This window comes from Harpia harpyja, chromosome 6, assembly GCF_026419915.1.
Source record: "Harpia harpyja isolate bHarHar1 chromosome 6, bHarHar1 primary haplotype, whole genome shotgun sequence".
NCBI lineage: Eukaryota > Metazoa > Chordata > Aves > Accipitriformes > Accipitridae > Harpia > Harpia harpyja.
In genome coordinates, this window is record NC_068945.1 from 5325207 (window position 1) to 5350300 (window position 25094).

General features: G+C 44.4%; 1 protein-coding gene across 7 annotated transcripts; it reads right to left on the reverse strand.

The window, feature by feature from the left end:
- Nucleotides 1-781: 781 nt before the first annotated feature.
- Nucleotides 782-14217, reverse strand: PTHLH (parathyroid hormone like hormone). 7 transcript variants are annotated; one of them, XM_052790697.1, is made up of 4 exons: nucleotides 14010-14217; nucleotides 11305-11427; nucleotides 5301-5723; nucleotides 782-1280 (listed from the first exon to the last, which is right to left on the reverse strand). In XM_052790697.1, the coding sequence occupies exons 2-4, from the start codon at nucleotides 11403-11405 to the stop codon at nucleotides 1271-1273; spliced, it is 534 nt and encodes a 177-aa protein (XP_052646657.1). In that variant the 5' UTR covers nucleotides 11406-11427; nucleotides 14010-14217; the 3' UTR covers nucleotides 782-1270. The 7 variants fall into 7 exon arrangements, with proteins under 7 accessions (XP_052646657.1, XP_052646654.1, XP_052646653.1 ...); XM_052790694.1 differs by lacking the exon at nucleotides 14010-14217 and adding an exon at nucleotides 12627-12673; XM_052790693.1 differs by lacking the exon at nucleotides 14010-14217 and adding an exon at nucleotides 12403-12461.
- Between the last annotated feature and the right edge of the window lie 10877 nt (nucleotides 14218-25094).

The following is a 25094-nucleotide window of genomic DNA, read 5'->3' on the forward strand; positions in this document are numbered from 1 at the left end:
ATAATTTTTTTCTGTTGTTTTCTTCAGCCACTGGCCATGAAGTAATGAAGGTGGTCTCCCCCCCTAACTGCAGTTGTCTATGGGTATAAGGCAGAAGTAAAATTAACGCAGATGTTTTTTGGAATCAGAGCCATGCGAAGCATCTTTGTGGTGGGAGAGGGGAAAAGTTATTCAAGAAATGCAACAGTACCTAGTGATGTATCACCTACTGCGGTTTCCATTTTTTCTTTCCTTTGTATATTCACCCAGGAAACACTCCCCCTGCCACATTAACATAAGGTGGTCCCAAACTACAAAGAGCTGAGACTCTACTCATGTGGCAGACATTTGCATCTTTGAGTAAAGTTGGTGGGAACTGAGGACACTGAGCATCTGTCTATTTTTGAACAAGACTACGGGGTGTGACATGTGAGCACCTTCCAAGAGTGTGGTAAGCGATGCATCCCCTGGGGCTGCTTTTCACATCCTCTCTCTTGGAGATTGTAATGCTTCAGCCTTTGCAGGGCCGGAGGCTGGAAGGGTTGGGAATCCTGCTTTCCCGCAGCGGGGTCTGAGCTACACGACAGTACCCCCAGGTTGTTCAGCAACTTAGCTGACTTGAAATAGAGCACTGGAACAAAACATGTTCTGAGTGATTTTTAAGTAAAAGCTAATGTGAAAATGTGGGAGTTTGAACCAATGTAAACACATTAAATTTAAACCGATTTTCAAATGTAGTAAAGAAAAAAATAGCGCTCCTGCTCTTGAGATTCCTAAAGGACACATCCTTCTGAGTTATGATTTAATTAGATTATATTTTATTAGACATTCTTTACAAATTTTAAAATACTGCTATTATACATGCACAAAGGAAAATCAGTTTGAACAACTGTATGTAGGCATTCATTGAACTCAACCACAAGACAGGAACTTTTTATGTCAGTTATCAATGTACTCGATATGTATATCTAAAGTGCATTATGTTACAAAAAATATAGAAAGTCAGCAGCACCAAGATACGTTCACAAAATAAATACACCAGTCAACAAAATAAATTATGGTAAATGTGACAATAATAATTGTCTTAGCCTTAGCCAAAAAAAAGAAAAAAAAAAAAAAAGGAAAATTCACAATAACCGAATGTGCAGTTTCAGAGAGCAATGGGGGGGGGGGGAAGGTTTTATTCTGAGCATTTACAATATTTACAGGTAATAAATATTTTAATACTTCCCATATGTTCACTATTACAGAATACTGCAATACGTCTTCCAAAAATCTCTTGCTGAAAATGTCAGCGCCTCCTGCAAAGAAAAAAAGGACAGAAAAAATAGAAAAATAAATTTTCACTTCAAATACATGGACATAAAATTAATAGCAAGAGTGCCACAGACTATAACGAGTATGCCTTGCTAGTAAATGTTTGCAATAATAGGGCTTGTATAACAATGCTACAGTTTTAGACATCTTTTCAAGACCTCTACTATATTTTCTTCAGGGCAACTCAGCTAGCAGTATGAAGACCTGCAGTTTGTCACGACACTGAGTCCATCTATTCCACTACACTGTACACTCAGAGAAATAGGCAGGGGCTTTAGTTTTTTTTAGAGCCTTATGCAAGAAGATTCCCGAGTGCTACAGGTAGAAAAATTGTATCAACCTATAATAAATATGCCAAGTGCTAAAAAGAACAAAGTACAGCTGGAGAAATGAGAACTTGGTTTTGAAGATAAGAAAAAGAAAGTCCTTATTGAATACTGTGGCAATCATGCCTCTGCTGCGTTAACCGCTTGGCTGTGATGCCAGGCTTCTGATTAAAACAGTCCCACGGGGCTTATTTGGTCTATCTTTCCCACTGTTAGACCACCTGTTAGACAAGGTGTCTGTTCATCTCAGAGGTATATATTTCTGTGGTGTCATGTACATGAGTATATACAGTGCTCATGCAGTAAAGGCTGCTCAGGTCTTGAAGTGAACAGAGCCTTGATAGCGCGTCTCTTTAGGTGCTTGACTGAATGAAAAGACTATAATCCTGAAACTTTCCCTCTGTGAGCCAAAGAGCTTGGTCCTGAAAGAAAAAGAGCATCTCATCATGTTAAGCTCTGGCTCCTGTTGCATTCAGTCCACGCTGAAACAGTCAGCTGTATACAGTCCTAAGATTTGGGAGTTTTCTAAGGGATGCTGGCAGCCTGGTGTGAGTGCTCTACTCCTCCCTTCCTCGTGAAGGCATGAGAACAAAAGCAGAGCCTGCTCCTACCCTGTCAGTATATTACTTATACTACAATATTATTTTAAGTTACTTCTTAGCGGTGCTGCAGGATATGCTGAAGGGTTGGGCTTTTTTCCCTTCTGTCCCTGTGAACGGCACATTTCTGTAATGCACGTTAGTTCCCTGGGAAACAGCTATAGGGTGGAATGCGAAGCTATAGGATGGAGTGGGATTCGCTCTGTTGCTGGACTGATCACCAAAGCTGTGGGTAGCATTCCACATGGCAGACATGTGTGGGCGTGAAACGCAAAAAAAAAGCAAATCCTTGAGAGTTTAAGAGGGGGTTTTTTTTTATGTGCACATTGAAAGTGAGACTACATTTAACATTAGGGAGTTTTCTCATTTGAAAGGTTTCTTAGGAAATTAGGTAATAATGGCTTAATTGAAGTGGAATGGGAATACAGCTGGAATGTCCATGAGAAAGAATTTTTTAAGTGCCTGGAATGGAAATGCTAGGATGAAGCTCCTTAATAATTAACTAGTAATATTAGGGTGTATCCAGGCTATATTACAATATGTATAATGATGGCACACAATTCATACAGCATGACTGTATATGTGTGTCTCCACTACACAGGCCTTTTTTTAAAAGGATGATATTTTCAATTTGGCTTGGATTTTAGGCTTTGTTTTAGAGTTTAAGCTAAGCCACATCTTGACAATGGGCTCTGTACTAATGACTACTTGCAAGCTGCTTTCTGTGATCTGGTCCCAGATTTTGCAAGATTGGCTTCTTTTATGAGATACTTCTGTAGTAAGTCAAAAGATCTAGCGAGCACATTCTTTTGGGCCTTTTTTCTGACCTAAACCCAAAATTTTGGGATCAAGATTGGGTGGAGGGAATTGGCATGAGGATTTTAATTCAGTGCGTTGAGATGAAAAGAAGCACAAAGACACAGTGGAAAGCACCCTTAAAGTTTATCTTTGCACTTCCTTGACATTCACCCTGCTGCATTATGCATATCCACTTCTTCACTGTAATGACGCTTTTCCTAGGCTGCAGCTAGCCTTAGGGGTGCTGCAAAAGCAGCTTCTACTGGTCTAGCATATGGAAATCTTGTCTACGCACACCTTCCTTGGCCCGCACCAGCAGACAGCATAGAAGTCCCTGATTCAGCTCAGTACAGCTGAGGAATCAACCTCACTCAAATGTGGTCATCCCTCCATCTAAAAATGTGCTTGCCCACCTTATGTCAACAACCGCACGGACAACAGCATGGAACCTGACTCCCCTTATCTAAAGTACATGTCCGGGAGTTAGGACTTGCTTTCATTTAAAATTTAGAAAGTATATCTTTTGCCAGCCTACTGGGATAGCGACAAGCTCGTATACTAGCAGTTTCTTAAGAGCTGAACCAGCATATTATGCTCTGTACTTGTGAAGGAGGAATTTCATTTTCCTGTTTTATGGCTCCTCTTTGTTTAATCATCTTCAATTAAGCATCTAAAATATAGGTCTTCTTTAGGAATCTGCTTCTTGCCCTGCAGAAATACTGCATCTTGGGCAATAATATCAGTAAGGTAAAGCAGGACTGCCCTCAGCAGTCTGGACTCCACGGTAAAGCTGACTGCCTTCAGCCATCCAACCATACTCAAAACAGAAAGGCTGAACTGGGAAAATCAACAGGGTTGTACCTGTAATTCTTTTACATATCCCATTGGATATACAACCAAAGACAGAGTAGTAAGAAAAAGAAATGACAGTTGAAATGCCCTAGGATGTCTTTTCCCTGCATTCAAGATTTCTGTGCGTCCAAGACAGGTGTTAGTTATTGGCCACCGCAGTTCCTTAACATCTTGAAACATCAGGCATCTCCTGACCGGAGTCCCGGAGCATGTCTTTCCTAAGGCACTAAGGCAAACCGGCCTTTCTTACTTCACTACTAACTGCTACAGCCATGCTAACTGGTTTATGACCCAGGACACCAAACGCCTAGCCCCAAATGCCGGTAACTCCTGCAGATGCCAGCAGAAGTTGAGGAGATGGAGCACGTTGCAAACTGCGGCCTGTAAAGCTTAACCCAAGACTGGATTTTAGTAAATCCCACAGCTGGCGTCTCTTTCTGAGGGATTTACTGTGAGCAAGTGGCACTTCTCTTATGTCTCTATTCTGCCAAAGTGAAGGGGAGGAGGAGAGAAAAGGGTGGGTGTTTTGCTGTTGAAAATGCAAACATTTGAGGAGAACTGAGGAGGGGACTCCTTGGCTTTGTCTGCAAGTGTGCAGGCTTCCACTCAAGCTGAGATGGCTGCGAGTGGACGAGTCTCTTGGGACACCTAGGCTGAAGTCTCCAGCTCGCCACTGCCCTGAAAACCCTTCATTGTCATACATGAGGGAAGCACGTCTCTCTCCAAAAGCAATGCTCAACATTTTTCAGCAGCAACGTCATTGTTTCACGAGCTGGCAAAAAGATGGAGCTGAATTAAAAAGTCCTAATGGCAGGGAAAATTTTATGGCGAAAGGCTGGTCTGCGTTGTTTGCAGATATTACTAAGAGAGAAATTTTCCGTGTTCTCCCCTAAGGTTAAACAGTAAAATGAAAAACTGTAAAGTAAGGGTAGGAAAGTTGCCAAAAAAGGGAGGCGTTGAGAGGGAGGAAAGAAAACTTCGCCATTTTATAGATGCAGAGCCTTAAATAAAACTCAAAGCTTTCAATCTGCTGAGGCCCAAGTGTGGGACCAAGATCTGACATGAGAGACACTACGGTTAAAACAGGAAAGGAAATTTTAATGTCTATGATGTGCTTTCTTTTTGCAGAAACAGCTTTACTTACAACTCACTCAGCTTCAGGAAGCTCATTTTGGAAATAAGTGGTTTACTTGAATTGTTTGTCATAGGAAAGAAAGACTTTGTCACCAGTACAAAGTGGAAAGGGTACTTACTTACCTCCAGAAAGCACCTTGAGACTGTGCACTGCTTGAAAAGCCACTGCCCAGTTATGAGCATAAAGGTATACTATTACTCCAGGTTTGAGTAAGGCCTTGGCCTCTCACACCGAAGGATAAGAAGATCAGTAAATATATGGTATGCCCCCTGCAAAAGGATGTAGCAGAATTACCTTAAAGTGTGATGATGTGTAGTAACAGAGTTGTCCAAGAGTGGGCTCTTGGTCACGCTGCTGCCATACATGCCAGAATTTAGCCAAGCCGAGCGGGCTCGCCTCTTTTTCTTCTCTTGTTCCTTACGTTTTCCAGGCTTTGCTTTCTTTTTCTTCCCCGATACCTTCAGGGGCTGCTCCTTGTAGGTCTGTGATTTGTTTGTCTCCTGAGTTAGGTATCTGCCCTCATCTTCACTACCAAATCGGACAGGGTAGTTCTTCGTGTTGGTAGCAGGCTTAGGGTTAGGTGAAACCTCTGAAGTTGCACGGATTTCTGCAGTGTTGACACCTTCAATTAAATTTTGAAGGAATATTCTTCTTCGTAAGTCTTGGATTGACTTGCCCTTGTCATGCAATAGCTGGTGCTCTGATACAGCCCGTTTGCTAAAGAAAGAGAAGAGAGGAGGGGGAAAAAAAACATTTAGGAACTGGTTATTGCCCAGTACTTGGCAGAGCTTCTCTTTCCTCTGGCAGTGGTGGCCACAGTGACTGTGTACCAGCTCTCAGGCTTGGAGACATCCAGTTAAGTCAGACTGCTGGAGCAAGTCCTGCTTCTCAGAGTAGCTGCTGCCTACAGAGAAGGGAAAGACCTAAGCGGGTAATAATTTTCAGCTGACCGATCACACACCACTGGACCTGGAGCGGGATTAGTCACCGCTCTGTTCTAGGAAAGCATTACAACTCTTAATATATCACACTTCAGGCAGTAAAAGCAGGAAGGCAGTTGTCAGAGATAGGAAAAATAAAGGGTCAGATAATGGAGCACTGCAGTCAAGCAAGAGAGGGAATAACAAGTACTTGTATTGAAGCCGGAAGCAGTGTTTATACAGCATCATTCTAATAATTTTCTTCTGCTCAGTCATGTACTTCAAAAACATAAATAAGTACATAAAAGTGCATTTCATTTCTAAATTTAAATAAGTGCATTTGCAGGAGCGTAATGGAAAAATGTTTGAATTCGGGTGCCTAAGACATAGGCACTTGAGTCCATAATGAGCTATCCAGAGAGGCAGCCTGAGCATCAGCAGAGATGAGCCTCAGCCGCTCCTGTTGATTTTACTGCTTGGCCACTTGTGTCTAATTATAGTTTTAGATGTCTTTCCAGTATTCCTTTAAGCATGATCTTTTGGGGCCAAATTTCTTGTCTGCTGTGCTCTCTGAGTTTTACATTAGCCCTCTTCACGGGATCTTCTTCAAGAGCATCCTGGTTTGTTTGTGTGGGTCTCTGGTACTTCTCCAGAGTTCGTGACCTTTTGGTTCACTAACCTCTGTCTTGTTTTCGAGGAACTGGGAGATGGTTAGCTAGCTGTCTTTTAGAGATGTCATACTGGCAAAGAAGGTATGAAATGGCTGAGGAAAGAAGATACAAGTGGCACCTGGATAATAAATATCCGTGAGAAAATACATGCTTTTTTCTTGATGTGGGATAAACACACAGCTGCACTGTGAACCACAGAAAGAGCGCAAGCTGGGATTTTAGCTATGTTCCCATGAATGCTATAATACAGTTTATCCTTCCAATTGCCCTACTTCCATGTGCAGAGATTGGCTATGTATCCTCTCATCTAGCATCAGGGTACTGCATGTGACTGAATTCTTACTGGCCAAAGAAAATGAATTCTCTGCCTTGCCTGTCGTATAATCATTTGGTCAGTTAGCTGGGTAAGAAGTTGTTGCTGCATATGGGTGAAATGGGAGAAGACACACAACTGTGAGTGAATATTCCTTCCTTCCGTCCCATCCCTAATTATCCTGCTACGTTACCAGGTTTTAAAATGTGGTGGACAAAGTTAGTAAGCTAAATGATTGGGAGTGTTCTGCACTTTATCTTTCTCAGTCCCTTCAGCCAAACTCTTGAGATTTGTGATTTGATCAACAGTAGAGCTATGTGAAATTGGCAACTTCAAGTAGCATTGGTTTAAGAGCATCCCTTTCACTTTTTGTCTTTGTAGAGCTGCACTTTTTGAGTATTGGGTTCAAGCGATGGGTTCAAGTGATACTACATCTCTATTACTCAGTGTAAAATTCAAACAGCAGCTTTCCCCCGTTCTACAATGAGACGGAAAGATGACCGTTGATTTTGCATTAAGTCATATAGTAGGGATACTTGCTCAAAATCAGGCCTAGATATACTCAGGTTTGTGAGCACACATTTGACCAGACATTGTCTATGTTTTAAGTGTCCCCAAATCAGTTTTGGATGACTTCAGGCTTTAGGGCAAATTTTTTATGCCCTTCAACTCAGTGTCCCTAAGCAAAGATGCAATGTGATAATACTGAGCTGAACCCATATTGTTTTTCTCTTCAGTGCAGCTGTGACCATTAACACAAGCTCAAGATCTCCCCCAGGAGAATTTTATTGACCTGTGCACTCCCTGAAGCTCTCCAATAGCCATCTCTAACAACCTTCTCATTAAGGGCAGTCTGATTTGCAAGTACGCTAATAAAACTAGCACCTTGGACTCCTCTGAGTGGCATACTTCTGTGCTGCTTGTCAAGCTGTCCGTTGTAGCTCACGTTACATTCCTAGCTTCAGTAATCTATTTTCCCAGGACATTTGCATGGGAAATGCAGTTCTCTTTTCACTCTTCCAGTTTATAAAAAAGCATACAAAATCTCAGTGCTTTACTGAGTCTAAAACCGTATGTCTCATGTGATGAGCAAAGCTTTCCTACTGCCTCTTGTAAACTACCAAGGATAATTCCTTTTATCACAGACAACCTAAAGCTGCCTTAATCCTGTAATGTGTATTTGGTCAATTTACCCACTGTGACAAAATCTTGAATCTCTAAAGCCTGTTATTAAAGTACTCTTGATTGAAAAGCTATTCCATTTTACAGAGCTGAAACCTAAAGATTTGGTTCCAGTACACACAAGGCAGTCAAAGAGCATTACAAGATCTGCATCTTGAGTGAGTATGCATTTCCAAAATAATGCAGGGATTGACGTGTGAAGGGTTAGTGTGCCAAAGAGGGTGGGTTTTTGTTTAAATGTCTGTATGATATTTAGCATCGAGTCTGGCCCCAAATAACATTCTGCTCTTCCAGATGATTGTATAACATTACGTAGTGTTACATTTCACGTGACTTTTATTACTCAGCCAGACTTAAGGATTACATTTTGCCTACTGACTTCCTTTGTATGCTCTAGATCAAAAATCTCCTTAAACCAAAGAAGATGTGGTAGATACATATCTCTTTGACCTTCTGCCCCAGTTATTCAAACTCCTATGTTTGTAAATCAGGGAAAAATCCTTGCCCAAGAAGGCTGATGTAAGAAGTGCTTCATAATGGAGATATCAACAATATCTCACCCACACACACAGAGTAGGAAGGCAATGGAAACTGGAATGATTGCATTCACATATTGGGTATGATATGTAAAAGAATATTAGGCTGTTAGGGTTAAGATGACCCACTAGAGGTCCCTTCCATCCTTCTATAAAATGCACCTCTCATTCAAGGAAAAAGAGTCTGTACCCAAACCAAGTGCAGTAAATGCTAAGCTTACATGTGGTAGGCACTTTTGAGAGAAGGATGTTGATGGTTTGTATTTGACCAGAGTGTCCAAACTCATTACCGTATCTGAGTACCCTATGCACATAGGAGACTTAATGTCTCATTATGGGGAAAACAGTAGAAATCCATGACTTGTGACTATCCTGACTTCATGTACTTCCAGATAAGCTGTTCTTTTTAGGCACATTCCTTCTTCATTTTTTCCCCCTAGATATCTAGCGTCACTGAGAGCCAACATTCTTCAAGTGACAACTTTCTGTCTCAGAGAGTTGCTCTTATTTAACCATTATTATCCCTGACTATTCACATTGGGTCCGATCGTAAGTTCAGCAAACTAACTGGAAAGGATTCAGTCAGCTCTCTGTCTGGATTTTGCAGGACTGAGTGCCCTTGCCACTGGCTCCAAAGGGAGCGAAAGCTGCTCAACCTATCTCAGGGTTAGGAAAAATATTTTGAATAGATATGGGGACACGATGCTACAGCGTCTGGGCACACTGATAAAAATATCTAATTTCACTTTGAGGCATTACTGGGTTTCTCAGAAGTTCTTTAGCAGCTAAAGCATTTCTATAACAAATAATATGTCTGGCAATCTTTTCTTGGGACAATTTGCTATTGCTTTCCATGGGAGATTTGCCTCAGTAAAGTCTGTAGAACCAGGCCTATGTCATTTTGATTATTTTTGCATGGCTATAATAATGTGCTTCAGTATTTTCATCCGTTACTGGTTTAAGCCTTTGACTGAAAAAAAATATCTCTAGGCTTAAGTGAGTTATTAACCATTAACTCTAGGAATGGTTTGTGGTGATATTAAAACAGGACACATGTTTGAGTGTGGTGTCTGTGTTTGTGCTGTACCCACAAACAAAACTACGTGAATGCCACTAACTGACAGCTGACCAGTTTCTTGTGTGTGTTTTACATGCCATAGCAAAGAGGGAGCTGAGAAACACATTTGGACTGTTTAGCTTCCGCTTTTTCCCCCCCCGTCAGGGCAGAATGGGGATGTTGGGAAGACCTCTAATCCTGACCTTTAAAAACAAGTGTTAGAACAACGTTAACTTCAAAAAGCAAGGTAGTATTTCTTAGCAAATCTAACTTTTTTAAAAAACAAATTTGGCTTAGATCCAGTTCAGAGTTTCCTAGCCAAGAAAATAACAGCATTTGACTGTACTTCAATTATTTTCTTTTTTTTTATTTCTGAAACTGAAGTTTGGTTCCTCTATATGCAAAGAGAAGAAAATGGTCTCAAATGGAAGAAATAGCTCAACAATAGCTTGCAGGAATACAAACCAGCTAAACATTAATGAACTGGGAAGAGTACACTGTAGCATTATCAGCAATAACATGTTCTACACAATTTGCTGTAGGAGATTTGTAATAGCTGTCTGCCTGGTGCCAAAATTTAGGTGTGTCTGAAGTCACTTCACCTGGGGGATTTTTTTTGTTGCTTAAATGGCAGAGGAAGTGCTATTTGGAGATCTTGTCCTTATGTATGTAATAAAACATTTACAAGGAAACCCATCTGAAACTGTTTGCTGTGTCATGTTTCCCTATAAGCTGTGATTGGATTTTCCAACCCTCTTTTCTCCAACCTGATTTCCTTTTGAACTTGGTAACAATACAGCCCTCCACAGTATGACTGAGGTGTTTCTTCCTTAGAAAATCTGATGCAAGTCCAGTGAAAGCCAGTGAGTTAGATGTGTGAGACAGCTGCTCCTACATCTGCCCAGTGGCTTCTCTTCTGCACTTCGCGTAGGGGGATTAGTATAAACCACGGTGATTATTTTGGAAGGAGCAAAAAGGTCATTTCCTGAACAGACTCTCTTAAGTTACATTATCATTTATCAAAAAATATGCTTCTGCCTCAAGTCAGATACTGGACTCCCTTTGGATTTTTTTTTTTTTTTTCCCTGAAGTGGCAGAAATCCAAAGGAATGCTTCAGTACTTCAGTTTCACGACAGACCTTGCTACTGCATGTTTCCCCTACCCTTATCAATATTGGTGCCATGCCAGTGCCGAAGAAGACTATGTCATTTAGTGCGACATACAGCAGTTTGATAAAACGGGATGCTCCCTACCAGGAGCCTCCCTGGGCGCAGAAAGGTGCCCGGGCACTAACACATGCTGGACAAGCGCAAAGCTGCATCGCTTCTCCCCTCGGCAGAAGAGACCCTCAGCTTTAACATCTCCTTCCCAAAAGCTATATAAGGTCAGGCAGCTGAAAAGCTGCCTTTTCCCTGCTCCAAAGCCCTTTTGCCTTACGGCTTAGGCACCACCGGTGAGCACCTGGAGCAGGTAAACCGGAGTCGCTCCGCCACAGAGCCGGCCAGGGGAGGGAGGGGGGGTGTTGTCCGGCCGCCCCCCTCCCCACCCGCACCGTCACCGAAACGGGGGGGGGGGGAATAATTAAAAAAAATAAATTAAAAAAAAAAGCGAAACTCACAGTCTGCGGCTGATCCCTTCTACTGATCTCCCGTAAGAGGGCACGGAATAACTCAGGAGAAACACTGCGAAACTCCACTGCTGGAAGAGTTTAGTGAACATTGTATCCGCCGGGTCTTAAAACCTGCAAGGAAAAGGGAGATCAGTCCCGAGGGACACATGCGCCAGCGCCGTCCTCAAGCAGTCCCCGCTTTGGGCTCTCCCGGCTCCCAGGCTGGGAAGGAAAAACAAACTTTGGGAGCTCTCGGCAGCCGCTCACTTCTTCCAAACTTCGCTCCGTCTCTCTCCCTTCCTTGCTGTCTGCCTCTCTCTCCCTCCTTCCCTCCCTCCCTCCCTCCCTCTCTCTCTCTCTGCCTCTCGCTGCCCGGAGGCAAGATCTCTCTCAATATTAGTTAAAAAAAAAAAAAAAAGAAAAATCATCTAGCTCCTATGTGAATCGGGTTAGAGAGCGCGTCCATTTGTCTCCCTGAGCCCCGTTCAGCTCTAGTCCGCTAAGCCGCTGCCTCAGGGCTTTCTGTTACAGGAGAAGCCCTCTTTGCAGATAAGGAAAGATTCCCAAAAGTCAGCTCAGCTACCCTCTTCTCTGTAAACACACACATACACACACACACACGGAGATTCAGGAGGAGGGGGTGGGGAGGGGAATGCATCCATCCATCTGTCTTTAAGTATACCTCTGGAAAAAAAAAAAAAAAAAAAAAAAAAAAGTCAGGTTCACGTCCTCTGCTTCCAGAAAGTTGGGTCCCCAACTGTGACAAGGACAGGGAACTCCAGCAAAGAGCGCTGCCAGGCTGACGAGCCCGAGAGGTCTAAGAGCCCGGGGAGGTTCAGGGGCTGGGAAGCATGCTGGGCTCCGCAGGTTGGTTTGGGCTGGAGCCTGCGATGTTCACACGCTCCGCGGCAGGCTCTGGGAACCCTGCGGGAGGGACGGAGGGCTTTGCAAAGAGATGGCGCCCGAGGAACATGTGCGGAGAGAGCGAGAGCCCGGGCGGGATACCCACGGCCAAAAAGGAGACGAGAAATCAGCGCTTCCCGGGACCGGGATCAAAAAAAGGAGCGAAGAAAGGGAAACACCCGACAGCACATGCACTCAGCAGACCCTGAGGACTCCGGCCAAGCTCTTCGCATCTTCTGCAGCCGGGTTCCCCTCTGCCTCCCCCCCTCTTCCACCTCTCCCTTTTTGTGTTTACCCCCCGGGTCAGCGCCTCCCCCGCCGCAGCACAGGGGCAAGGGCAATCCCCCCCATCAGCGGGGGGCACTTTTTAGCTCAAGCCCCCAAAGCCCAACCTGGGAGCTTTGCCGCCTTTCCTTTCACACACCTACCGTTGTTCGTCGCGGTGCCCCTATTAGCTGGAGGGTTGATTCCTAATGATGTTAATTGTAGGCTAGTAAAGGGGGGGGGGCTAAGGGGGAGGGCTGGGGGAAGGACTCGCAGGCTATGAACACAGGCGCTCCCGGCCAAAAAAGTAAATTAGTGGAAAGTTTTCTCCTCCTCCTCCTCCTCCTCTCCCTCTTTCGCCTTCCACTTTGCCCTCCGTCAAGCCGGCCAGGGCGTTGCAAAGAATCTGTGTCAGGTTGCGCTGCCGGGCGAGGAGGGCAGCGGTGCGGGGCTGCGGGGGGGGGGTGCAGCGGCGGGAGCTCGCCCCCCCCCCCAATGGAGGGACCAAATTTTTCCATCACAGGAAAACACTGATGTAAAAACCAAAGGTAACACAATCCGCCCCTTTATACGGCCTGCTGGCGCAAGAAAGTGCCCCCGGCTATAACGAAGGAGACAGCCGGGGGGGGGGGGGATTGGTGCGCCCCTCGGCCTCCCCACTCCCCCGGGCGGCTCTTCCGAAGGGAAATACGGAGGATGGGCTCTCCCGCAGGCTGTGGCCCTGCCCAGGAGGGCAGCAAGGAACACCTGGGGACGCCGGCTCCGTCCCGTTAGCATCCCGGGAACCCTCGTCCCTCCGCGGCCGCGCAGCCTCCGCTCCGCGCCCCGCTGAAGCCTCCCCCGGGGAGAGGTGCCGGCGGGCACGGCCGCTGCCCCCCTTCTCCCCCAGGTACGGAGGGGTCGCTGGTTTCTGCTACTGACAGCCTGGTTTCCAGCAAATGCTTTCCCAACACCCTCCTCGCAAGCCGCAACAAAAAAAAAAACCAAAACCAAACCAACCCACCGAGGCTGGTTGCTCCTTCTCACCCTCTCCTCGTAGTAAGGAACGCTTTCTGGAGAAAGTTTAGTGCAAAGCAAACCATTTTTTTCTACCTGCCGGTTATTTTACGTTAATCGACACTTGCTGCCACGATTTAAAAAGCCCAGCTCCCTAGCCAAATTTCATACCACACAGGCAAATAAAACTGAAAACATAAGAGCTGAAATAGAAATCATGCTGAAAACATTAAATCGTTTATGCTGTAAATAAATTCCCTGAACACCTGGTAGGCTATAAATTAAAATGTATAGCTAATAGGCTTCTTTGATTTGCACTGCCCTTTCGACTAATTAAAAATAATTGTGAGATCCCCTGAAAACAGCCCCCACACACTCATAGGTCTATTGCTCACGTTAAAGGTAAAACGTCCATCAAATATTTTTAGAATTTCCTTTCCCCCAGAAATAAATAAATTAAAAACCCCACCCCAACCCTTACAGACTCAGGAAAAATAAATAGCCTTTATAAACTTGGAATACTGAAGTTTCTTCACAATTTATTACTTCACCTTTTCCTTGAGTTACAGCCCTCTGTGCCTCTCAGAGATCACCCTGGCCAACAGTGGTTGATCTTCTCAGCAATCGCTTCCAAAACTATGTTCTATCCTTAAGAAAAAGAAAAAAAAGAAGTGAAATAAATCAAAAAAAAGGTAATACTTTTCAAAAGAAATCCACCCCTACAGAGTTCTTATTCTGCCTGCAACAGAGTAGTGCTAAATAAAGGGTGTTAAAAGCAGGTGCTTTTCTCCCTTGCTGCTCTTTTTATTATGAAGAACAGAAGCTTCTCCTAATATATATAGTGAGGGAGACCCTTCTTTATTGCTTTTATTGAAAAGACCAAACTTGTGACATCACTAACCACCTTCCTATGGCTGAGTTTGCCTCATCTCTGCCTCAGTGGGCTTGGGAAAAAAAAAAAAAAAAGAGAGAGAGAGAAAAAAATAAAAAAATACAACCCAACTATGGCTTTGCTAATATGGCAGGAACTGAGCAATGCCAAACCCGTTTAGGAGACTTACTATCATACCATGATACCACCACCCCCCTTCCCCCCCCCCCGCCTGAAGACTGTCATCTGCAACAACCGGCGCAGCGTTTTTTCTCCTGCCACCTACACAAATGCTTAACCCGTGAGCAAACTCCTCCTGGTACCTAGCCTCACCGCAAGCCTGAGCCCTCCTCTGTAGCAGGACGAGGAGGGGGGGGGATCCCCTTTCCCAGGGTTTAAACCCCTTTTCCCGCAGGATGGAGCCCGGTGGTTTGCGCGGAGCAGGGGATGCTCACCCGGGAGGGACCCACCGCCACCTGCAGCATCTCACCCCATCGACCCCGGCTGTTCCTCCCTGCCAGCTCCGGGTGTCCCCTGGCCTCGGGGACGTGGGCATGGGAGAGGATGAGGCTGGACGGGAGGAAGGACCGGCGGAGCGATGCTTTGGTACAGGTGTGGGGACGGGAATCGCGCCGGACGGCGCGATTCCCGTCCCCACACCTGTACCAAAGCATCGCTCCGTTTATGGGGCACCCCCGGGCACGGCTGTTCCCGTGTCTAGGAGCGAAGAAAAAACACAATTTTTGGTCGGGTTTCACCTGCCGGGGCCTCAGTTACAGCAGGGCTCCCCGCCAAGGCGAAGCGTTCGGTTGGTTTCCAGCCGGGATGCACGGAGGGACCGGGCGTTTTATCGGAGCTGGAAAAGGTTTCAGGGGCAGGGAGGTGAAGCAAACCCTTGTGTTTGCCTTATCATTTTAGGTTTTCTCTCTCCCCTTTCTCCCCTCTTGCCGCCTCAAAGACAATGAGATTCTGGAGGGCTGCCGCGCTTGGCTTCTGCCTCCGTTTTCCATACGTATAAACAGGCATAAATCAGCTTTCCTACGAGGAAGTTGACCTGGGAGCTTGGCTAGGCAGATAAGTCCCTGTTCCAGGTTTGGCACGTAATTCCCGAGCGGGGAATAGGGCCAGGGGTGGGTGACCGGGCTCCCCCCAAAAGCCGCTCAGGAGCGAAACCTTCCCCTGAAACAAAAGCCGACAAGTGGGACAGGTTCAGCTAATGGGGGAGAGACAGAAGGAAATACTGACTAACCCCCCCGCCCGGTGCTCAGAGACAGGCTAAATCCTCAGCTCTGCAAACTTCCCATCCTTCACCTTTGTAAAGTTCCGCCTCTCCCTCCTCCCTCTTGTTTTATTCACAATAAAGCATTTTCGTCATTTCCCCTCCCGGATTTCTATAACCTCAGTTGCACTCGTCCAGGGCTTCGGTTCAGACGGGGAGTTTAACCTCCCCAGTCTTCCCAGGGTGGAAAAAATGGTGTTCAGCAAAAAAAAAAAAAACCAAAACCCAACCGAAAAACCAGGCGTGCTGACTGCTTGAGAGCCTGGAGGGGAAGGGAGGGGAAGGGAGCGGCGGACCAGCGATTTCTGGACTCGTCCTGCGAGGACCAGAAATCCCCTCAGATTTGCACAACCCCTCTGATGGGGCAAGGTTCAAAGGCAGCGAGCACAGCCCTCTGCAGGCAAGGTGCGAAGTCCCAGCGTTGTTTTCAAAGCTCCCAGGGTGGTCTTGAGGGCAAGGCTGCTATGCAGCTGGTAGCAAACGCGATTGCTTGCAGATTTAGGCAGACTTTCTAGCACATACTCGTTCTTGCCCGCAACCTAGCCCTGTTGCACTCTGCTGTCCCCTGTTCTCAGAAAGGCTGCCTTTCTCACCTCTGACTCTCCTGTGGCTTTCAGGGATGAGAAAATCCTTAGTCCACGTCTGACGTCTAACCGGGTGAAAAGTTTGCTTGGGGAGAAAGAGAAAACCGGTTTTTCCCCCCCCCCCCCCATCAGCAAGACCCAGAGGTTTCGCGGCACACCATCCGCGCATGCTAATCTCCTTTATTAAACAATGATAGAGCAGCTGAGCAGAGCTGCCTCCCTCACTCGAGAGGCGGCCGGAGTTCCCCAAGTTCACAATGCGCCGTTTATTTAGACAATATGCATTTAATTTACCGCGCTCTAGAAAGGGGGTGGGGGGGGGGGGGGGGGGGGGAAGAAGGCGGTGTGAAACCGAGGGAGGGTTTTGCCAACCCTTCCGCCCGGTTCCTAGAATCCAGCAGACGCCGAGAAGAATAACCTTCAAAGCGGAGGGCAAAGAGTCAGTCAGCTGTTACTTCAGAAAAGTCTCTCCCTACTACCTATGGCCCCGCGGCGGCGCGGGTGGCGGAGCGGAGCGGGGCGGGGGGCGGGCTCCGGCGGGGCGGCGGGGCCCAGTGAGCTGTCCATGGTGGCGCCGGGCCCCGGCTGCCCGCTCCGCTCCGCTCCGCTCCCTCCGCTCCGCTCCGCTCCTCCCGACCCCGGCCACCTGCCCCGACCCCGGCCCCGGTCCCGGTCCCGACCCCGCTCGGTGAGGAGCTGAAGCTCCGGGGGGGAAGGCCGAGACGCCTTGTCTGACCCGCTTCCTGAGGAGCTTGCCTTCTCCTGAGGGATGGCCGTTTCTACTCGTCAAACCTTGACTCCTAATCCGTAGGGAAGGAATCCGAAAGAAACAGGCTGCTAGTTCAGGCACTCCCCCCCCCGCCGTCGAAGGGAGACTGACAAAAATACCCGCTCCAAACGGTCGTGGCGCTTGGAATGCTATCAGTAACCATGCTTTCAACGCTGCTGGTATTTTCAGTTAGTGCTCTGAAACCTGAAGCTGTTAAGACCTCTCTCTAGGTCTGGTCTTGACTTTAAGCTTTAAATATCTCCTAACATAGATTGGGCTGTTTTATTTTGTTCCATCTTTTTGTGACTGAATATCTATTAAATACCAACAGGAACAAATGTGTCCGGTCTATTTAACTTGCACAAAACTATTACCAAGCTGGGCTGGCTGGAGAACAAGAATTCAGTTTAAAGGAGGGGGGGGGGAGAAGCTTTGCAATTTGTTTTTGCGCTATGTTGGAACAAAATCCAGCCCTTTAGACATTTTTCTGAGAGGAGACAGACTCACCTCCTGCCTTGGAATAGCTTAGTGGTTAGTGTACTCATCTGGGATGTGGGACACCAGAGTTCAAGTCCTTCCCTTCTCTGATTCAGAGCCCTAATCCCTGGACTGTTGGCTTCTCTCAGTTCCATCTCAGGCCTAAAAACCTTTCCGATGACATTTGTGATGAATTGATATTTTCCAATGAGTGAAAAATAAACTTTTATTTAAGGAAAAATTCCCATCTAACAGTTAGGCTGAGCAGCCTGGGATTTTTGATTAACCAAGGAGAAGTCCAGACTGCCATCGTACAAGATGGAAGGGAATTGCAAGTTGTGGAAAAAAAAAGTGGTGTGCTAGGAAAAAGGAGGGATTCTCCTTCTCTGGTGGCACACAGGGCTAGTGTGGTTAAGACATACTTTCTTTAGCTTTAGGTTTGCAGATTATTTTGAAAAAAGGAGGGCTCTGTCCTTCCCCATGGGCACACGGGGCTAATACGGTTAAGGTATGCTTTCCTCAATTATACTTTTGTTTGATTTTTTTTTCTCTTTCTTTGGCAAATGGAACACAAGAGAAAGTCACATCTAGGATCATATCTAGCCTCGTTTGACTTCCCAGATCAGAAGTCAGGCTGCCTTTCCACACGTGGGCTGATGGAAATAACTTGTTTGTGTGAAGTTTGAAGTCATGCTTGTGAATCTGGACAGCATGGTACCATAACACACTCTACCAGGAGCATAGCCTTTATTTGCTAGCGTTTCTTAAATACATATCTTTGGTTTATGCATTTTGTTTTTATTAATCTAATTGGGTTTGGTAATCTCCAGTCTGTCTTCGAGAAACTTTGCTGCTTCTTGCTGTTTGTTTTAAAACACAGAGATGACTGGAACTTTTATGTGCATCCTCTGCTTTGGCTGAGATGTGCTTTGCTCCTTCCTTTGCTCCTATACAAGTAAAATGATCCCTCATTCTCTCCTTTCATAGCACATTAATTATCCATTTTCATATCCCTAATTCCTGGTGGAACAAACTGCATCTTTAAACTTTTCCCAGAAGTCATGGGATCTGATCCAGCTGTCACTGAAGCCAAACTGATTCTCTTCATTCACTTTATCTGGATGGTGGTCACCATCTTACATGGCCATCCCTTCTCCAAATGTTGAATGTTCTTTGATCTCACAGTGTGGTTACCTTTTCAAACACGATGTTCCATAGGGTGTGAAGCCTAAGCTGTAATAAGCAAAGTGGAATGACCACCAAGGGGCCATCCATAGTGAAATGTAGCCCGGAGAGTTGCCCATGACATGCTGCATAATCAGCTTGGACAGCAGGACATGTGAGCAAGCACATTTTTAGAGAAGCTTCAATTAACCCTTGCAGGTTAGGGTTCTAAATTTACTAGCTTGTCAAATGTGAAATTCAATTAACCTGAAGAAATAAATAAGGATCAACTATAAAAATTATATATTAGCTGTTATTTGTTTATCCCAAGATGACTACACTGTTTCTTATATCATTCTAACACCTTGTCTTACACTGAGATTAAGTTAATTGCTCCTTCATTTCCAGATTTCATCTCTCTTAAAAACAGAAACAATACTCTTTGTGTTTGGTCTGACCTATCAATGGTGCTCTCTAAAAGCTGGTTTTTGTTTCTTAGGAATACTGATTACTTTATTTCTGCCAAATGCTTGAAGCAATTTCAGTGGCTGTGGGAGATGGACGTGTAAAGGTGCCAAAATGTTGGCAAAGCAATTTTTGGCTTTAGCAGGCCAAGGTGACAAGGTATAATTTTCTGCTAAAAATCAAAAAGGAGTTAGAGTTTTGGCTCTGAGCGGGACTGGACATTGACAGTCAGAGTTCCTGGGTTCTGCTGCCTTTTTTGAAATCACTCCGTCTTCCAAGCCCTTGAGATGACTTGAGTCTTATACAGGTTCTTGAGCTGGCAAATGAGGGAATGACACATGGGGGAGTTTTCTGAGAGCAGCCCGTATGACTCAGGGGTGGCCTCTGTAGTCATAACGCATGTAAAAACAAAACAAGCTATACTTAGTGCAGGCTGAAGACAGCTCTAGGAAGGATCTGTGTAGGTTGCTATGCTGGCAGGACTGAGATCCAAGGTTGTAATACATAGCCTTGACAAAAGGAGGCTGTAGTCATCATTTCAACCTGTAGATCAGAATAGCAGCAAGGCGTTGGCTTCTATTTTATTGGAAATATTTCAAGTTCTCAATTGCTTTGCAGACTACCAGGTTTTCCCATCTTTGTTCTGTCGGAGTATTGCACTTGTTGTCCAGCTGACTGTAACCTCTTGAACAAGCCTTGCCCCTGAGTATGACAAGGTGCCTCCTTGACATTGCTTTCTGGAAAGGGCCAGTAGCTGAGCATGGAAATGTGACAATCTTCTCACTTCCAGCCCCAAGTGATGTATCGATTTTGAAATTACATGTACACACAGACAGAAAAGGCTCCTGGGCTTGCCACAAAGAGTTAAGGCATTCAGGGCATGTAGCTATTCCAGTCCTTTTCAGAGACCCTCTCAGACCCTAGTCATTGCAGGAATTCCTCACGTGTGCCCAGACCTGACAGAGCTCTTCCTCACTTTATTATTTTCCATCTTTGAAAGCACAGTACTGAAACTCCTCCAAGAACCTTGTGCCAGGACCAGTAGACCAGAAGAACTGACATTAAAATTGAGGGATCCCACTTGTATGGAGAGAAAGAGCTTGCAGGACTCAGGGGGGGAAGGTCAGACCTGATTAAATCTGTATGGTTTTTCGTCAACAATCCACGGAGTCACAGGCATGAATAGGGAAAAAATGTGCAACAGGTGGTGAGGCTTATCAGATGGTTGCTTACCACTAATTACCCCCAGGATGCCTTTATCGTCTTTTCACCAAATATCACTATTTTTGCAGTATCAGGCCAAAAGGTAATCGGTGATAACAACAGCCTGTCCTGTCACAAAGGCAGGGTTTGTTAGACTCAGCATTTCTATGGTTGCAGTCACTGTCAGGCTGCGTCAGACTCTCCCTCAACCACCTCTTTGAGGGCACACATAAACTCCTTTCATGAAACCAGCCAGCATAAAGGGTTGGGTCTGTGTGTGGGAGGAAGGGAAACAAACTTTATTTCAGTGACTACAGATATCAGAAATATCAGCAACCCATGCTGAGAAGGCCATCTGCACGCTGTGCAATCTGTCCTCCCAACAGCTTCAGAGCAGGTGTCTTTTAATCAAGGTCTCCAGGTGCTTGTTTATGAAATACTTTGTTTCGAGGGACACATGCGCAGTCTGAGGAGGAGTGTGATATCTGTGCAGTCCTCTGGAATCCTGTACTCATTAGTAAGTAGTGATGATGTGCTTGTCAACACCTATAGGAAAGCCAATTTGTACTAAATTATTTAAACCCTGCTCAAACAATGATGATCTTATTTAAGTTGCAGGTGCTCAGCTTCAGGCCCAGGCTTGTGTAAGCTGTTTACTTGTTATGTCTCAAAATGCATTTACTGAAAAGAAAAAAAAAAGAGAAAAAAACTGAGCATGTAAGAACGCACAAAACATCGTCTTTGTTAAATTTTAGGGCCTTTTTCCATAAACACACAAAAGCTGAGCTAAGAGAGTCTTGTTGAGTTTCGCCAGGCATCGGGGCCTCCCAGATCCCATGTATATTCTACAGAGCTTTTGCACGATAGATAGTATCTACAGGCTGCAACTGCGCACAAGGGCTCTCTGCTGTGTTTGGTGCTGTACCGTCCTGCGGTACAAAACCAGCTTCTGCTTAACAATCCAGTTTAAGCACGAGTTGCAACAGGGAAATGAAACCGGCCAGCAGGGAGAGGACAAGCAGGATAACAATAAACCCAAATCCATTTCAGTTAGCTTTGTACCAGTCCAGCCCACTGTCTATAAGGCAGTAGACATCACGGCAGAAGTAAAGCTTCAGGTGGAATTTAAAGGTGCGTAAGGAAGCGGCTTAAGGGCGTAAGGGGCACAAGGGGAGAAAGCACAAAGGGGTGTGAGGTAAATGTGGATGAACAGGCAGGGAAAGCTGGCAGAGCTAGCAGAGTGAAGATGGGAATATGGCAAGAACTGAACAGCCAGGTAAGGTGCAGTTCAGTTGTGAAAGGATTTAAAGGGAGGGATAAAATGTCGGGGGTTTGTTTTGGTTTTGGCTTTTTTTTTTTTTTTGTCATTTTAGGGAAGAAGGGGGAAGAAAGCAGAAGGCCATGAATGACATGAATTGTAGGACTGAAATAACTAGCAAAGAGGATGATTTGGGCAATATTTTGAGCAGACCAGGTGGTAAACAGCTTGCAATGGCTGAGGGTTAAGATGCAGGGCTGAAGCACCCAGGTGAAAGCTTTTCTATTCAGGGTACATTCTGGAGATGTTGAAAGAGGAAAATATTTGAGTATAAGCCAAGTGTTGGAAGCATCAAAATGCCTCAAAAAGACCCCCCAAATCAAAATCCATAACCATGGACCCAAAGGACTGCGTGTTTGATAAGACTCTTATCAACACAGAGAAATATTAAAAAAAGAGCATGGGTTTGGAGAAGAACTCAGATGAGATCTTAACTGTGTTTAGCTTAAGCTCAAGCCCATACAAGTGAGGGACGGAATAAGGGATGGAACTGGATGGAGGCAATTTCATGTGTCATCATCCTAAAGACAGTTTGAGCGTGAATAAAGGTTCTATGTTTAGGGAGGCCTCATACTGTGGGTCTTGGTCCATAGTTAAGCTCTTAGCTGTCATGGTAATGCAAACACATAATAATCATAAAGGAAGGGTTCGACGACAGCACAGTGTAAAGCCCAAAGAAAGGGAAGGGGGAAAAAGAGGAGCGATCGTCTGGATAAGGTTCTAACTGACCAAATAAAGCAATGTAATGAAACACAATGCCCAGTGCAATGTGGAATTTAAACAGGGTGTTGCTGAACAGGAGAACTGAACAGTTTATGAGGATGTGGATAGAGGAGGAGATTTGGGACTTAGCCAAGTGAAAGAGGTTGGAAACTTATCTGAGAGCTGCATTAGTCAAAAGAAGAGGCTAGAAGTCAAACTAGAGACAGCTGTGAATAGTATTAGTGAGAAGGATTCGGGGGGGGTTGGTGTTGCAAAAGGCATGCCTCCTCATTTGAGGGAAGAAAATGGGAATGTTGTCAAGTATGGATTGTTTAAAGACAGGAAGAACTAGAGCATGTTTAAAGCAATGCTGTGGCTTCCTCTGTCTTATTTCATCCCATTAGTGTAGGACAGGAATATTTTGCCAAGTGTAAAGTTTACAGGTATGTAATTTTGCTTGTATACTGTAATTCTTATAATGAACTTCAATCCACTTCAGTTGGGTAACAACATAGCATATTTCAGTCTTCCTGTTCCTGAACTTTTACGTTAGTATAAAAAGTATGTCCTTTCACTCTTTTTTTTTTATTCCCTCAGGTCCGTCATTGTCCTTTGTGGAAGTCTTACTTTTGTAGTAAGTTGGTTTATACCCTGATCCCCAAGCTTTTCTATCCTGGCTTATTTATTTTTGTGTACAGTTTGATTATACCCCTCTGCTATCATAGCTATTTTAAAAACATCTCAAGTTTTACATTACCTCCTTAAGTAATTCATACAGAAGATACCGAGTCTTTCAAGTTACTACAAAGAACCAAACCCAGCCAGCTAGTTCACTCACCTGAAACCATTCTCTCAAATCCCAGTTAAAGCTGATTGCTTAATCTATCCTCTGTACTGGAAGGTTCCCTAAGAATATTGGCGAGGGGAGATATCTGAAGTCTTTCTGGATTTCTGTCATTATTTCCAGGGTCTTGCTGGAAGCACTTTACAAATTATGTAATCACACCTTTAAGTCCAAAAATTCCATGCACAGAGTTCCGTGAAAACTCCGCTGTGTGAAGAAATACTGGAGTTTTTTTCCAGTCTCTTTTAGAGAAGTTTTATTTTAAGTTTCATTATGTTGTGACAAGGCATGTGAATACAGTGCTCGGCCATAAACATAATGACAGACTTTGTAACAAAATGTATTAATTTTGATTTATTTACATCATCTTGTTTATTTTGCTTTATTCGTCATGCTACTATGTTTTTTATTCTTTTTTATGCCATCACAGAACAGATAAACTCCATCTTTCAGTGATGTGGGAAAGGCAACGAATGACTGTTTACTGAAACAAACACTGACAGTGGAGTTGGCCTTTTGGAATAAAGAATTAGATCATCTATTTTAAGTGAAAGATTAACAAAAGCACTCCGAATGTTGGTCCTTGCTTTACTTCACAAGTTCTCTGACTCTCTAAGTGTACTACAGAGTAAAGCACAGGCAGCGTTATTTGAACTCTGTGATTAGAAACAGTTTTCCCCAAGACCACTTTTGATTTTAAGGGTTGAAATCTGTTTTTATTTATCATATATAAAAGCTCATTTCTGTAATGGAGGCTGTTGTAAAAGATGAAGCTATGCATACTTAAGAAAGATAAATAATTTAATTCTTATTTATAGTATTGTCAACAGGTTGATTATTTAATCAAAACAAGCTATTTAGTAATTATAGGAAGTATAGCAAGGGTCACATGTACAGTCACTGCTTAGCTAAAAAGAAAGAAGTCTATTGAGATGGTTTCTTTGCTAATCAGAAGCATGGCAAATTTTCAGGCTCAGGAAGTTCATTTAGGTTGCAACAAGGCAACAGTATATAGATACATTGTTCAGCTTACTTTTTTTCCACAAGCAGTAACAGAATCTTCAGTCGCAGTACGGCAGAATAAGAGAAAATGACCGTACAAATCCCTGCAGCCAGAAATCTATTTATGATTAGAATTTAGAATTTAAGAATATTTTTTCTAAGACTTCTATATGACTACCCATTTGCTAAGTAATGTAAAGTGTTTGGAGATGTATCGTTTGAGCTGCTGACATAATTAATGACTTCATTAGGAGCATGAAAGGAGGCTCTTGTATTTCTCTGGCATTAGCAAGCCAAGTTCATGTCCTAACTCTAATAACCAAAGTCGCTTTTGCCGATCTAGACTGTTGGTCCTCTTGTTGCAAAACAAAAATTTGGAGGCCAAATATTATACTGGGCTGTGATACTTCCCAACATGTCAGGAGCGTGACATGTTTTAAATACGAGCAGCTACTATGGATTACAGGCTGGCAGAAAACTTACCAGCATTTCACATAACAATGCAAATGAGAAGAATGTAAATAAAATAATGTGCTTGCAGAAGTTCAAAGGAAACCAATTTAAAAATTACCACTTATCCCTCCCATTTTTCATATAAGATCCTTGCTTAGGTAGTCTACGCTCCAGAAGTAATGTTGATTCTTGAAAATTTATGGCAATCCTAAGAAAACTGCAGTAGGATTTGTTAGGAATAAATTATGAATTTGGGACAGTGCCCTTTTAGTTATGCCCTGACTGACTTTTCATCTCATGAGAGTTGGGCTAACATCCTGAATAAGTTGACATGAGTTTGGTTTCTTCATCTCGATACCTAATGAATAATAAAGATGCAGCTGCTACAAAATCCATACTTTGAAGTAGTCCAGAGAAGTGGAACAGAAAGTGTGCTGAAAGCCAGATTTGTGCACTAGACCTATGAGAAAACAAAGCACGTAGGAAGTACAAATAGCCAAATTGA

Excerpts from the sequence above, each read along its gene's own strand:
- PTHLH (XM_052790697.1), bottom strand. The coding sequence starts at position 11,405 with ATGTTCACTAAACTCTTCCAGCAGTGGAGTTTCGCAGTGTTTCTCCTG. Across the intron at positions 5,724-11,304 it reads GAAGGGATCAGCCGCAGACT|CAAACGGGCTGTATCAGAGC; the intron begins GTGAGTTTCGCT and ends CTCTTTCTTTAG.